Source organism: Thalassophryne amazonica, chromosome 13, assembly GCF_902500255.1.
Source record: "Thalassophryne amazonica chromosome 13, fThaAma1.1, whole genome shotgun sequence".
In the NCBI taxonomy this organism is placed as follows: domain Eukaryota; kingdom Metazoa; phylum Chordata; class Actinopteri; order Batrachoidiformes; family Batrachoididae; genus Thalassophryne; species Thalassophryne amazonica.
Window position 1 is genome coordinate 92967554 of NC_047115.1, and position 16659 is coordinate 92984212.

General features: G+C 44.6%; 1 protein-coding gene across 1 annotated transcript in view; it reads right to left on the minus strand.

Annotated features, from left to right (window-relative positions):
• Window positions 1-1817: 1817 nt before the first annotated feature.
• The window catches only part of LOC117523561 (cadherin-23-like), a 157634-nt gene continuing 142792 nt past the window's right edge, over window positions 1818-16659 (minus strand). Inside the window, exons 27-29 of the mRNA XM_034185123.1 lie at window positions 10761-10890; window positions 4838-4957; window positions 1818-3265 (exon numbers count right to left, since the gene is read on the minus strand). Coding sequence (XP_034041014.1) covers window positions 2933-3265; window positions 4838-4957; window positions 10761-10890 — 583 coding nt within the window. The 3' untranslated portion in view covers window positions 1818-2932. The remainder of the gene's footprint in view (window positions 3266-4837; window positions 4958-10760; window positions 10891-16659) is intronic.

A 16659-nucleotide genomic window follows, 5' to 3' on the forward strand; every position in this document is an offset into this window, starting at 1 on the left:
AATTTCAATAAAAATGCTTAATTTCATCACAAAAAAAAATACAGCAACTCAATGTATTCTACATCATGTTTAATTTCAGGTGGGAATTTAACCAAATTTCTTTAAAGGTGGTGGGCTGATGCTTGGCCCTGGGCCCTCTGACAGGCAAATTCATTCAATACTTCTGATGTGGTGTTCTTGTTTAAACCATGCAAAAAAAAAGTGTCCAAAGGCATGGACATCTAATCCAGTTATTGCTCTCAACACTATCCACAGAACAAGTCAGTGACATCACAACAAACGGAGCAATGTTTGTTCAATAGTGATTTTTAAAAAATGAATGTTATAGGTCCTATAATTAACCAGGAACACTAGGGAATGTATGTTTCTCCAGATGAATCAGGAGTTGGACAACAATGGACAACATGTTTTGTCAGCGATAATAACATAATACAATAAAATAATTAAAAATAATAACAAATGGTTTACGTGACAGTAACACGCTCACTGGCAGAAACGTCCAGCAGAGTAACTAAATCCCCTTCTCAGTCAGTCCACTTAAGCTTGTAGTCTGAGACTCTGAGCTTCTCAGGGGTTGTGAATACAGCATTGATAGACACCACAGGCTGTGCTTTTCACAGTTGCGTATGATGTAAATGTAACATGCTGTGCACACCTGAGGCCTCGTGCAAAGACTTGGATTTAGCCAACTGTAGCCAAGTGCTTGCTCACAGGGGGTCGTTTTGACCGTTGGGGTTTTACATAATTATTGTATGGCCTTGCCTTACAATATAAAGCGCCTTGGGGCAACTGTTTGTTGTGATTTGGCGCTATATAAAAAAATTGAATTGAATTGATTGAATTTCCTACTAATTTCCTAAACAGATTTCATACTGAAACATGACATACGCCAAAATCCAGAAACTGGTATAAGCACAAAAAATCTGATGTATCAAAGTGTGCGTATGCATGGATCCAAGCACATTCTGTTTGTACAACCCTAATTCCAATGAAGTTGGGACATCGCGCAAAATGTAAATAAAAACAATACAATGATTTGCAAACCCTCTTCAACCTATATTCAACCTATATTCATTCTTGCTTGATGTACGACTTCAGTTCAACAGTCCAGGGTCTCTATTGACGTATTTTGTGCTTCATAATGTGCCACACATTTTCAATGGTTTAGGTTAGAAATCGTAAAATAAAAAACTGCATCACGGAAATGTTACTCATTTCATGATGGGAGCATGAAAAAAGCGTGACGCTGGGCTGCCCCAACCACGCTGTTAGTCAGGATGAATAAGTCATGCGCTGAACCAGGCCACTGAGCCACGATGTTAGATGCCTTTGCACATCACATATGATTTGAACATTGATGGAATGAAATTGTTCCCTATTATCAAAACAAATTTGATTACATTAAGGAAACTGATTGTGTTCCACACAGGTGGCACGGCTCATCTCAAGGTTGTCAGGCAGTCTCCTGACCAATCGGCCAGCTCCCGCTGGAATGGCCTTATTGCCAAGAAGTCCAGCATAGTCAGCACCTGTCTGTGCACAGACAACCCCTGGCTCCTCGCCATATTGTGCTCTGGGCCGGCCACAGGTCTGCACACAACTCCAGTAACAGTGGCCTTGGTAATTGGAATCAGTTTATAAGCCAGTTATTGCCATTTACAAGTAAATTCTCACATTCCCTCAAAACACACTCACCTCAGTGTGCATCATATGCAAGGTCCTCTGACAACGCGAACGCATCCACTCTTAATGATGCATCACTTTGCGCATGCTTTTATATCCACCCAACAGACTTCCCATCATCCCACTGACCAAGGTCAGAGGTCGTTGCATATTCTCATTTTATTAGCACAGATCAGCCGACACAGATCTCAGGCCCGGTGACGATGACAAATAAAAATGTACAAAATGGGGAATATAAAAAAGAACTTTAGAAACACAGCACTCATCTGAACGCAAAAACACACATCACTGTGAGCACAAGAAACACAAACGCCAAACATTCAAAATTATTTCCTGCCTGTTTCAGTCAGACAGCATTTCATTTTTCTTCAAAAATATCTGTTAATTCCATTTTTTTTTTTTTTTTTTGGTAAAAAAAAATAAAGCAAACATTGCCGTCTTGATCGTGCACGTTTCCTTTCACAGGTGGCAGTGTAAAGTCGGGTCACATCGCCATCGTGATGTCTTTACAAATTTAATTATTCTCTTTCTATTGTTTGTCATCAGTCAGATTTTTAGTGTTTTTAATATGAAAGCTTTCATCAAAGATTTGTTTTTATTTATTTATTTATTTATTTGCAGCCTCCTGTGGAACCTGCTTCAGACGACACCCGTCCCTCTGTCTGCGTCTTCATAAACCACTGGAGGCGTCTCACTGCGTCACAGACACAGACGTCTGGGTCCGGATGTTTTCCGCGGACCCAACAAGAACCTCACGTCCACAAAGACGGGTTTATTTTGCGTGAGGTTTCAGCTCGGTGTGATTTCTTCTGATCGGTCTGTAAAAACTGTTTTTTTTTTTCCTTTGTTTTTTTCTTGTGTTCCACTGACGGCCATCCGCTGGTCTGAGTTTGTATGTAGTTTTGTTGTTGTTTTTTCCTTGCGCGTGTGTGTGTTTGTGTGTCTGCAGTCCAGGCATGAAAAGGTTGAGGACTCTTTTTAAGAATGGAAGCTCATTGTTTCTCGTCCACTCCACAGCTGCAGCGCTCCGATAGCGACGCTCTGCCTTTAAAAGGTTGCCTGACCAAAAGCGTCCTTGAAGAAGTCTTCAGATCTGCTCGCCCGATGCCGCGGTCATGAGTCCACGCTGGCTGATCGGTGATGCATGGAGGTTGGCTGATGAGGCCCCAGACTACACACACGCCTCCACCAGGCGCACAAGGACAGACACCAGTCACGGTTTGTCTCAGACCAGCGAGGCCTCGGCTAGTCATAACTCAGTGATTTCCAGGGGACTCTGCGACAGCGCGTCACCGTCCTTCATGCGGTGCATCGGGGTGGACTTAGCTGACTCCGTGCAGGCGTTTCGCTCGGAATAAAGCCCGCCGTCGGCGTTCAGAGAGCGTGCCAGAGCGCGCTGGTCATCTTCTGGCAGGCTGTTGAGGTCAGAGGTCAGAAGGGTACCCGTGCTGCCGTGGACCACGTGCACGCCCTCGGGACCCTCCAGCTCCACAGGAAGCTTGTGTTTGAGGCGCAGAGTGCCGCGACCGCCGCCCATGCCCAGGCGCTCGTCCTCATCTTCATCCAGATCGCTCTGGATCAGCTGTTGACAGCGAGATGAGAGGGTGAAGGTCACGAAATCAACAGCCGAGGTAAAGTTTGAGCAAAGACGGAGACAGTTTCTTACAAACAAGCAGAAAAAATAAAGAGAGGAAAGTTTTCACATCAAACCTTTTTTAAACAGTTTGGAGCGTAATTGTCAACAAATGGGCGGAGTTTAAACAAGAACAAAGGAGAGGGGGCAGTCACTCCTTCACAACTGTTCAAGGAAAATTACACTCAAATCATTTTTGACAGGAGTTCGTGTGTGTGTGTGTTTTGGGGCGGTGCAGGTTTCATACAAATCGCAGTCCATCATTATGCACATTTGCCATAATTCTGCATAATAATCGTTTTTGGTTTTTTTTTTCAAACTGTACTCAGTGTTTAACTCTCAGGGTTCCAGGCACACAAACAGTGATTTGGACTCACTGGCGAGTCTATGGACCACAGAGATAGGTTGCTGCTTTTCTGGTATCAAATCCATCAAACTATGCAACTTGGAATTTTGTAGTCAACTACAAGCAAAACCTGTTTCTTCATCTTCTAGGAGCAAAATTAACAGCAGAAAGCCTGACGGCACTCTGCTGACCTCAGCGGCTGAGCACTGCGTGCCTGTTTTTGGCTTCATTCTACTGCAGAGAATCTGTAGAACACCTGCTGATCCACTTTGTCACTAAAATAATTTGTTGGAATTTTAACACACAGGTTGCTTCAATTCAGTTTCATTGACCATCATGTTTTAAAATTCTGTTTGAAAGGACATTTTGATGATTGACAACCTTGGCCCCAAATCTCGGTCCGACCTGGAGCAGTAGAACCAACACGGTGTCCTGAAATACAACCTTGACTAAATGTAATTCCTGAACCACAGCTGTATTTGCATATAAGCCATGCCTCTTCATTTTACTTGTACAGAGGTGTGGTGAGTATCTGACTTTGGGGTCAGTGTGTCACAGTCACCTAACGCCATCCTGAGATTAATATCTTAAGTTTTAAACCTCGAGAAATATGACCAAACAGCCTTCTCTGAATTTAATCTGAGTCTGGCTCATGGCAGAGGTGAAGGAGTGAGACAGAGTGATATCAGAACAGCAGACAGGATATCACAACGGAGAAAAGAAAGAATGCAAGAACAGCCTCAAGTGGCAGCAGACAAGAAGTGCACAGCAACGGGTGGAGAAGCTGCTTCTCTGAGCCCACCTCAGAGACGGATGAGTTCTCCCCCCGGCTGGTGGACTTGGTGACCAGTCGGGCTGCAAAGAGCTTTTTCAGTCTCAGATAGTCGTCCAGGACCACTTTGAGCAGGGAACCCTGACAGGACGGCAGTCTGGGTCAGAATCGAACACAACACCTGCCTAATACAGTCCGACTCTGACGGCACCCGTTAACAAGAATCCACAGCAGAAACATCTCTTTACTGAAGAAGCTTCATATGTTCTTGGGACACACTGCAGGAGGTCGAAGGTCACACCCTCTGACCTCGTCCAACAAATCATTTTAGGAGTGACGACAGGAGAGACGACATAACTAAAGGAGGCATTCACATGTCCCTGACCAGTGAAACAAAGCTCACCTTGATGGGCCCTTCCCTCATGATGTGACCCAGCTTAGCGATGTTGTCGTACTCCTGAATGGCCGCTCTTAGGTAACGGTCATCGTCAGGCTTTGCTTGAGGCTCTCGACCAAATGTTCCCTGTGAGAATGAGACAAACAGTACAGAGTCCAGACCAAACCACTTCAATGTTTTAACTCCTCAATGAACGTTCTGCTTCAATGCACCGTGGGAGTTCAGGGTTTTTAAATGTTGTGGTTTATGTTAGTCTAACAGTGTTGTTAGTGTTATTGATTTATTGTGTTTTTGTAGTTCAGTGTTGCTCTTACCATGAGTTGAAATTCATGAGTAAAATGTGTGCTGGTTTTAATGTCTTCAGCTACTGTCTTTGTCAAATGCAAAGCACCTGCTTACAGCAGCTGTGCGTGCGTGCATGTATGTATGTATATGTGTGTGTGTGTGTGTGTGTGTGTGCGTGTACGTGTGTGTGTGTGTGTACGTGAATGCGTGTAACTTTGATCAGGGACAGAGTACAGCTGACATTAACTGTTTGGTGTGTTTATGTATTTTGGGTCAAGGATGAATGGTGCTAAAACGGAATGCTGATAGGACTAATAGTTTTGGAGAAGCTATGAATAATAGGCAACATTGCTCATAATTACATTTTAGACTCACACCTTTCCAGCAGGGGGCAGTAAATAATTTTTATATTAAAAACGTGAGTGTAAGTGCATTAAAATACATGCATGACACAAGAAAGTGAAAACACTTATTTCCATTGTGGTCCATTTAAAAACCAAATGACAAAATAGAAGTAACAATAAAATAATGCTAATAATAATAATAATAATATGTGTATATGATAACAAGAACCTAAACAATTTATAAATACATTAAGACAGTAAATTAACATTTATATATATATATATATATATATATATATATATATATATATCCATCCATTCATCCATCCATTTTCTTCCGCTTTATCCGGAGTCGGGTCGTTGGGGGCAGCAGCTCAAGCAAAGCCGCCCAGACCTCCCGATCCACACACACCTCCCCCAGCTCCTCCGGGGGAACCCCAAGGTGTTCCCAAGACAGCCGAGAGATGTAGTCCCTCCAGCTTGTCCTGGGTCTTCCTCCTGATGGGATGTGTCCGGAACACCTCTCCAGCAAGGCGTCCAGGGGGCATCCGGAAAAGATGCCCGAGCCACCTCAACTGACTCCTTTCGACGTGGAGGAGCAGCGGCTTGACTCCGAGCTCCTCCCGAGTGACCGAGCTCCTCACCCTATCTCTAAGGGAGCGCCCAGCCACCCTGCGGAGGAAACTCATCTCGGCCGCTTGTACTCGCGATCTCGTTCTTTCGGTCGTGAGCCAAATCTCATGACCATAGGTGAGGATCGGAATGTAGATCGCTCGGTAAATCAAGAGCCTTGCCCCCCTACTCAGCTCTCTCTTCACCACGATGGTCCGATACAGCGACCGCATCACTGCAGACGCTGTACCGATCCGTCTATCGATCTCATGCTCCATCCGTCCCTCACTCGTGAACAAGACCCGGAGATACTTAAACTCCTCCACTTGAGGCAAGGACACTCCACCGACCTGAATATATATATATATATATATATATATATATATATATATATATATATATATATATATATATATATATAATTAACAGGAAATAAAATGTTTGAGTTCTTCTTCTAAAAACTGTTGAAGTCTAACATTCTAAAACATTCTGGAATCACACACCATGACAACTCATTCTAAAAACTTTGCCACCCTAACCACTAAGATGTCAGCTACCTATTTTGTAAACACTACCCAATCTAGAACCCGTGGATCCCAACGGGCAACGCACTTTTTCCAAGTAAGGCTCTACCTATAGAGTCTATTCCAGCAGTCACTGGCTGAGAGGTGGTACCAGTTTATCACAGGACCACATGCACAGCTACGGTCAACTTAGAGTTGGGGAAAATGTGCAGATGTTACACAGAAAGAACCAGGTGGGAAATGATCTCTGGACCTTCTTGCTGTGGGGTAACAGTGCTAACCACTAATCCACCGTGCCACTCGGTTTGATGCCCCAGATTGACTGAAAAGCAAACTTGTTTTCCTTATATCCTATCGTTAGACCTGTTTGCCATCTATTGAATGCTGCCATCTGGTCATCTTGTCAGCAATAATCATCACATGCATGATAGAAATTAGGAGCAGGTGTGGTTGAAGTTACATGTACTCTCTGAAATGAACTTGTTCGTCAGTTTCTTTCATTTCCAAAGCCTAGGTCTGGGGACCACAACGACGGGAAAGAAAGAGAAAGACAACGTCATACACAGGCTCTGAGGCTCATCAGCTCCAGCCTGAAGGGGATGAGAACCAATGATTCCACACAGATGGAATGCCAATCCATTGCAGGCTACTTCCCAGGCCGAGGCCGGTACCTATTTCCAGCTGGGTGGACTGGGACCAGAACAGTCCAACTCTGCAACTACAGTACTTATTGAAAGTAAGAACTAATATAGACATTTTCCTTGCACCCTATGTTGATTTTCACAAAGTGCCTGAATTATTCTGAGTGGGCTCCTTTCTGGGGCATCCAAACAATCTGCAGAATTGCCAAGAAATTGCCCATATTACATATTGGCCAAAATTCAATGTGTGAGCAACATGTGGATTTTTGCTTTGATGCACAATGAAAGTTCATCCAATATTGGAAGACTGTGACCATGAAGTCTTGGAGAGGAAATGGTGGTGGGTGAGTACAGAGGATCGCTCTGTGCATGATCTCAACAAAGTGACGTGTGTAGTTAGTGCCTCTTTGTTATAGTGATGTCTATGCTTACCTGCTCATTAACTGTGATTAGACAAATGAAAGAATCAAGAAACACAACATGATGATGGAAGAAACATAAACATGATGATGACTATCAGCTGTTCACTGACCATCATACTGAACTTGTAGAAGCTGGAGGTATTGATGCATATGAAGCCATGTGAAGCCCAAACAGTGTCAGACAAATAGTACAACATTCTACGTGGTTGCTGTTTGCCATACTTCATTACATAGTTGTCCAATCTGGTTTATACTTATTTGATGTATTTCCAACACTTGCGTTCTGAACACTCTGCGGATTAGAACACAACTGGATAAATGCAACTTGTACAGTATAAAAAGCCAATAATAATAATAACAGTGCCCCCCCCCTACATTGGTTCATGGGTAACTGTTGGCGATATGGCTAATTGGTGGACATCATATCAATACCCAGGTATGGTGAGTGATGTACACAGCAGGGCTACAATCTCAGAATTTTTCCCAGTGAAACGTGGTGTTCGTCAGCTCTGCTTCTTTCTCTGTTTAGTGTTTGCATGGAAGCCAGCAGCTTAGGTGTCTTTAAAGGCATGGAAAGGGTTACTGACCTCATGTGTCTGTCTATATGTATCGGCCCTACAACAGTCCGGGGGCCTGTCCAAGGTGTAACCTCTCACCCAGTGATAGCTGTGATCATCTGCTCCAGCTGACCTGTGACCCATAACCTGAATATGTGGGTTTTGAAAATGGATGGATGGACTTTACAGAAGATGCTGTGGTCTTGGTGGAGATCTGTAGCTGTAGCACTTGAGTAGCTGAGTGAAGAATTAATGTCAGGGTTTGTGATAGTCCTGGATCAAGATGAAGATTCATGTTTTTAATGACTTCCTGGGTTTCTGTACTGTCTGTGTATCTGTAATGTGTCGAACTTGGAGAGACATTCACTTGTCTCGCAGTAACATTCATGTGTCTGGGTTCTCGGACTTTGAGATCGAGAGACGCCTGGGAAGAGCTTGTTGAGTAATGAGGTCGCTGGGCAGAGGGGTTCGGTGATGTTGGTATCTTTGCAGTAGAACAAAGGTGCAAGTCTTCATGGTCCTGGTGCTTCCTGTCTCAGCATGTGGTTGTGAGATTTCAACACTAATCAGTGACCTAAGAAGATGACTGGATTTCTTTGGTACTAGGTCTTTTTCAGAATGACTTTGTGTCAAACAGGAGGTTAGTTTGGGAGACGGATGAGTGTCACTTGCATTGTGAGAGAATGTCAGCTATGAAAATTTTGTCATGTGACGGACTTGTCTGGGGATGATTCTGCGTACAGACGCCTCACTGTTGACGACCTCAGTGGCTGGAGAAGGAGCATAGGACATCCACATTTCACCTGGATGTGGCAAACTTTTGAGAGGTGATGATGGACTGACTGTTTGTCTGCCTGGGTGGTTCCCATCCAGGATCCAGGGTGGTTCTGTAGCATGGAGGATGCAGTGATGTGTGTCATCAGTGCATGCCCCAGACTGGGACGATGTGTATAAAGTATGTTGTCCAAGGACACAGGGAGGTAGCTTGAAGTGGACACACCTGGATCTGACCCCAACTCCTGCACCTCAGAGCAACCTTATTATTTAATATCTAACAAAAAAAAAAAAAAGAAACCATCACCTAATGTTCTGACCAGTAAATCATATGTCCCGTTAACTGAGGTATGTACAAGGGCTGTCCATAAAGTATAGGTCCTTTTTATTTTTTTCAAAAACTATATGGATTTCATTCATGTTTTTACCTCAGACATGCTTGAACCCTCGTGCGCATGCGTGAGTTTTTCCACGCCTGTCAGTGACGTCATTCGCCTGTGAGCACTCCTTGTGGGAGGAGTCGTCCAGCCCCTCGTCAGAATTCCTTTGTCTGAGAAGTTGCTGAGAGACTGGCGCTTTGTTTGATCAAAATTTTTTCTAAACCTGTGAGACACATCGAAGTGGACACGGTTTGAAAAATTAAGCTGGTTTTCGGTGAAAATTTTAACGGCTGATGAGAGATTTTGAGGTGATACTGTCGCTTTAACGACTTCCCACAGAGCGAGACGTCGTGCAGCACTCTCAGGCGCCGTCGTCAGCCTGTTTCAAGCTGAAAACCTCCACATTTCAGGCTCTATTGATCCAGGACGTCGTGAGAGAACAGAGAAGTTTCAGAAGAAGTCAGTTTCAGCATTTTATCCGGATATTCCACTGTTAAAGGAGATTTTTTTAATGAAAGACGTGCGGACAGGTCCGCGCGTTGGGACACAGCCGGCGCGGTGCGGCGGCACAGGAAAAACACCTCCGTGTTGATAACCATTTGTAAAATCCAGGCGGCTTTTGATGGCTTTCAGTGGAGTGAGTATATGAGAAATTGTTTAACAGCTGGACATGTTCCAACTTGTCCTTAAGGCTTCCAACGGAGGTGTTTTTCCTGTGGCGGAGCGTCGCGGTGGCTGCGAGCTGACGCTGCAATCTGCCCGCACGTCTTTCATTAAAAAAAATCTCTTTTAACAGTGGAATAGCCGGATAAAACGCTGAAACCGACTTCTTCTGAAACTTCTCTGTTCTCTCACGACGTCCTGGATCAATAGAGCCTGAAATGTGGAGGTTTTCAGCTTGAAACAGGCTGACGACGGCGCCTGAGAGCGCTGAGCGACGTCTCGCTCCGTGGGAAGTCCTTAAAGCGACAGTATCACCTCAAAATCTCTCATCAGCCGTTAACATTTTCACTGAAAACCAGCTTAATTTTTCGAACCGTGTCCACTTCAATGTGTCTCACAGGTTTAGAAAAAATTTTGATCAAACAAAGCGCCAGTCTCTCAGCAACTTCTCAGACAAAGGAATTCCGACGAGGGGCTGGACGACTCCTCCCACAAGGAGTGCTCACAGGCGAATGACGTCACCGACAGGCGTGGAAAAACTCACGCATGCGCACGAGGGTTCAAGCATGTCTGACGTAAAAACATATGAATGAAATCCATATAGTTTTTGAAAAAAATAAAAAGGACCTATACTTTATGGACAGCCCTCGTATGCTGAAGTCTGAATTCTCCTTGTCTTGTATCGCAAACAACATCCAGCCAGACACCGGATTAAAGTGGCACTAACATGCGTGCGTGCGGGGCTGTTCCACAGGTCTGTGATCTCGCTCAGGTTCTCAGGCAGGTCATCTTCATGGTCCGCTTGGGCAGCCAGCTCCAGGTTTCTACAGAATGGGTCCAACCACACTGGATTAGCCCTGCAGAAGAAAATGGAAAAAATAAAAATCTTGAGACTATTTTCTTGAATGAACAACTAATAACAGCAGACATCATCTCTAACATTTTCACCCAGCCCTCATGATGTGGTGGCATGAGATGTAAAACATTTTGGAGACAGGCGTGTGCGATATGACGATATTACAACATGAATGATTAAAATGTCTGCACGGTCAGAGAGATCGTCAGTGTTGTGCAGCGGCGTGTAATATCAGGTCCAAAGAACATGAAAGATTCAGCAAAACAGATGAGTGAAGTACTTCAGAACCCATGGAGGCTGCAGGAAATATTTGGGATGGGAGGTGGAGCAGACAGAGCTGGTGAAACTGTGGAGGTGGATCACGAGTTCAGACTGGAGTTTTGCATCCAGCTCCAGCCAGAATCAATCCGGATTGGTTTAGCTGGATAGCATTTAAATCTGAGGATAAGGCCAGTATCTCACAGAGAGGCCAACTCTGGTGAGCACTGCGAATCTGAATCTGCTAACTTTGTTGGCACAAATCAGAAATCAATCCCGTAATCTTACAAAGCGCTGAATGCTGACAGAAGGAATTTCTGCTGCCTTTGAGGAAGAATTACTTTGACTTTGAGAAAAGAAGGAAAAAAAGGAAGAAGAAAGGTACACTGTTTTGGTCACAGTGGTTACCAACAAAAAAAGAACTTTAGCGACATGTGTCACAAACACTTAAAACTGCTTTACAAACGTTTGCGGAAAAATAAATCCACAAATAAATGTTCCAACTTTATTTGCAACAAGAAAAACTGTTTGTGACCCTAAAAACTGTTTACAAATGGTTTTGCAACCTTTTATGAACCCTGACGAAATTCAAAATTCATTACCTTTGTCACCATTTGCCGCTCTGTGAGTTAGGGCCCTGGCACACCATGACGATTTAGCCAGTGTATGCTGACAGCCTCTTTTCCACCGAGTGGTCCGGTTCAGTACGGCACGGTATGATACGGGTTGGAATGGTTAAGTCTGGTTTGGTTTGTGTTTCCACCGCCAGCAGAACCCTTTTGTTTGGCAGGTGGAACATGTAATTATTGATGAGCACTTCATTGAGTGCGCGTACACTGTCGAGGGGCCTCACCCATCTACACAGAGGTCAAACACAGTAATTTAACATTTTTAAATGTTTAAAGACATGCAGGTTAGGTGGATTGGAAACTTTTTAATTGTCTAGGTCTACCTTGCAAAAGAAATCTTGAGCTCAATGGGACTAACCTGGTTAAATAAAAGGTTAAAAAGTGCCAGCATTCTCTGGTTCAGGCTGAGAAACGTACAAAACACAGTGGGGCTTCTTTAAAAACACTACATTTCTTCAGCCACGACAAGGAATTAAAGTATTTTCAGAAGTTGTTTTCCAAAATCAGGACGCTTTATGTGGATATGTTTTCAACAGGCTGTGATGATGAATCAGACTGTTACAACGTAACAGATAAGATTAAGACTTGGTTAAGAATACTTGATTAAAATGGTTTTAATATTTGAAACAGTCTGAACTGTTCATATTCTGCAGCTTTCAGTTGTTGGGGCCAATCAACGGACAACATCAATGGACATGTTTCGACTTATGAGTAACTTACAAGAAACGGGTGTCAACAATCGCAAAACTTACCTACAACTTACTGTATGTCCCGTGTATGCAGGACATATGAGTCATATGCTGGCATGTGTCAAAAATATTGTGTATGCCCACAATTTTTCAACGTACACCAGCGTGCTTCGTCATGCTCTTAACTTAGACAAAACGTACCCAGAAATTATTAGACTGATGCCAGTATTTTTAATACAGTCGACATTAGAGCTGAAACAACTAATGGAGTTAACTGATTAAAATCTTTTATTAAAATAGTTGTCAACTAATTTAGTCATCGATTAATTGCTAAATAACTTTGTTTTACCGCAAATGTTTAGTTTATTCCATATAATCAACCGAGCTTTGCTTTGAATCTTGAACCAGTGAAGGAGTACTGTTGGTTTAATTTGTTTTATTTCGCTTTATCTTAATTTTTCCCCACTAAAACCCTAAAGAGCATATGTCTGTGAGGAATATTTACCTTTTTATGTTAAACTGACCTGTTATGGTCTTCTGAAACAGTTGATAGATGTATTTTATGTTAACGCCGATGCTAACACGTTAGCATGTCTACAGCGCTTTCAATGTTAAAGTTAGCATTAAGCTGCTGGCATTTCAGCATGTTTGTGCATTTGTTTTCTGTATAATAATTAATGGCTCAGCGTTTGTTGTGGTAAAAGAGTCAAATGTATTACAAATTAAAATATTTTTTTATTTATTTTATTTATATATTATTAATAATAATAATAATATTAATAATAATAGCAACAAATATAATAGTAATAATAACTAATAATGCTACAATACAATTTTAGAGAAGACATGAGTCACGTGTGTCATTGTGAAATGACCACATAGTTTACAAGTTATACAGAGAATTTTGCACATATAATGAGTCAGGCTACAGTTTTTGATTTAGGTTTTATGGTTAACTAGTTATGCTAATTGCTCATCAACAAAAATACCTCTTTTTTCACCATATATTTTATAACATTTATATGTTTCAATGTTGTTTTATGGCAACTCATCACTTTGATAAAGCAATGTCATTTGAATTAATTATTTTTGTTCTTTATTATAAACTGTTTTATTCTTACTCCATCCTCCATGGCCTCCCCAAACTCCTCCCAGACCCGAGTTTTTGCCTCTGCGACCGCACAGGCTGCGGCACGCTTGGCCTACCGGTACCTGTCAGCTGCCTCTGGGGTCCCACCTACCAACAAAGATAAGTAGGACTCCTTCTTCAGCTTGACGGCATCCCTTACTTCCAGTGTCCACCACCAGGTTCGGGGATTGCCGCCGCGACAGGCACCAGAGACCTTGCGACCACAGCTACGAGCGGCCGCATCAACAATGGAGGTGGAGAACATGGTCCACTCGGACTCCATGTCTGCAACCTCCCCCGGGATCTGGGAGAAGCTCTCCCGGAGGTGGGAGTTGAAGACCTCGCTGACAGAGGGTTCCGCCAGTCGTTCCCAGCAGACCCTCACGATATGTTTGGGCCTGCCAGGTCTGACCAGCTTCCCCCACTCCCAGCGGATCCAACTCACTACCAGGTGGTGATCGGTTGACAGCTCTGCCCCACTCTTCACTCGAGTGTCCGAGACACGTGGCCGAAGGTCAGATGATACGACTACAAAGTCGATCATCGACCTCCGGCTCAGGGTGTCCTGGTGCCACGTGCACTTATGGACACCCTTGTGCTCGAACATGGTGTTCGTGATGGACAAACTGTGACTAACACAGAAGTCCAACAACTGAACACCACTCAGGTTCAGATCAGGGAGGCCGTGCTTCCCAATCACCCCCCTCCAGGTCTCACTGTCGCTGCCCACGTGGGCGTTGAAATCCCCCAGGAGAACAATGGAGTCCCCAGTCGGAGCGCTATCTAGTACCCCTCCCAGGGACTCCAGGAAGGTCGCGTACTCTGCACTGCTGCTCGGCCCATAGGCCGAGACAACGGTGAGAGACATGTCCCCGACCCGGAGGCGTAGGGACGCAACCCTCTCGTCTGGATTGGCAGACCGGGGTGGTGGCCCATCTGTTGAAGTAGGGGGACTGAAGGGTGTGTTCCAACTATAGGGGGATCACACTGCTCAGCCTCCCGGTAAGGTCTATTCCAGAGTACTGAGAGGAGAATTCGACCGATAGTCGAACCTTGGATTCAGGAGGAGCAGTGTGGTTTTCGTCCTGGTCGCGGCACACTGGACCAGCTCTACACACTCCATCAGGTGCTCGAGGGTTCATGGGAGTTCGCCCAACCAGTCCACATGTGTTTTGTGGATCTGGAGAAGGCGTTCAACCGTGTCCCTTGGGGCACCCTGTGGGGAGTGCTCCGGAGTATGGGGTCCGGGGTCCTTTGCTAAGGGCTATCCGGTCCCTGTACGACCGCAGCAGGAGCTTGGTTCGCATTGCCGGTAGTAAGTCAAACCTGTTTCCAGTGCACGTTGGCCTCCGCCAGGGCTGCCCTTTGTCACCGGTTCTGTTCATTATTTTTATGGACAGAATTTCTAGGCGCAGCCAGGGTGTAGAGGGGGTCTGGTTTGGGAACCACAGAATCTCGTCTCTGCTGTTTGCGGACGATGTGGTTCTGTTGGCTTCGTCAAATCAGGACCTTCAGTGTGCACTGGGGCGGTTTGCAGCTGAGTGTGAAGCGTCCGGGATGAAAATCAGCACCTCCAAATCCGAGGCCATGGTTCTCGACCGGAAAAAGGTGCTTTGCCCTCTTCAGGTCGGTGGAGTGTCCTTGCCTCAAGTGGAGGAGTTTAAGTATCTCGGGGTCTTGTTCACGAGTGAGGGACGGATGGAGCGTGAGATCGATAGACGGATCGGTGCAGCATCTGCAGTGATGTGGTCGCTGTATTGGACCGTTGTGGTGAAGAGAGACCTGAGTCGGGGGGCAAAGCTCTCGATTTACCGATCGATCTGCGTTCCGATCCTCACCTATGGTCATGGGATTTGGCTCATGACCAAAAGAATGAGATTGTGAGTACAAGCGGCCGAGATGAGTTTCCTCTGCAGGATGGCTGGGCGCTCCCTTAGAAATAGGGTGAGGAGCTCGGTCACTCGGGAGGAGCTCGGAGTCGAGCCGCTGCTCCTCCACGTCGAAAGGAGTCAGTTGAGGTGGCTCAGGCATCTTTTCCGGATGCCCCCTGGACGCCTCGCTGGAGAGGTGTTCCGGGCACGTCCCATTGGGAGGAGGCCCCAGGGAAGACCCAGGACACGCTGGAGGGACTACATCTCTTGGCTGGATTGGGAACGCCTTGGGGTTCCCCCGGAGGAGCTGGGGGAGGTGTGTGTGGATCGGGAGGTCTGGGCGGCTTTGCTTGAGCTGCTGTCCCCACGACCCGACTCCGGATAAAGCGGAAGAAAATGGATGGATGGATGGATGGATGTTTTATTCTTTATTTTATATTTCAACAGCCAAGGGACATTTGACGATTTGTTGATTTTCAAATATTTTAAGTTTTCAAATAATGTTCTGTTGTTAAATAAAGCGATGGAAGTAAAGAAAAATTGTTTCCCTGGCACATTTTTAAAAAATTCCCCGCTAATCTGATTAATCGATTAATCGTGTCGAAACATGCATGTGACGGTTTTCTGATGCTCACATCTGAATGTGTGTGTGTGTGCATTTCTGTGTGGTGATAAAGTGACACAGAGACAGAAGGTTGTTTGTTCTGAGCGCATTACTGGAGAAGACACTGAGGGGGCACGGCTGTAATCTGACATCACGGCCCCAAGATCTCTGGATTTAAACTGCATTTGCTTTCAAGCCGCCACAAATCCTGCTCAATTCCTTCTAAGCTCTTCGATCTAACAAGGCTGTAATGTCAAGAAATGTAAAGATGGTATTTTGCCCATGTATAATAAATAACATACAGTTTTATTCCTTGACTGATCATCTGTGAATATGTGATTATGGCGCTCACATCACATCAGATCAGATGATTTATTAGACTTCTGAAATTTCAAACTGCAGCAGTCTTGACATTTTTTTTTCTTAAAAGAGAATTGTGATAAGGTTGTGGATTGAAAATAAATGATATATTTTTGCCATATTCCCCACCACTAGAAGGCGCAATAGTTATTTTCCATGATGTGAACACACACACACACACACACACTGCTGTTAACAGCACCCTCTTCATAACCTTCGGATGAGGTGAA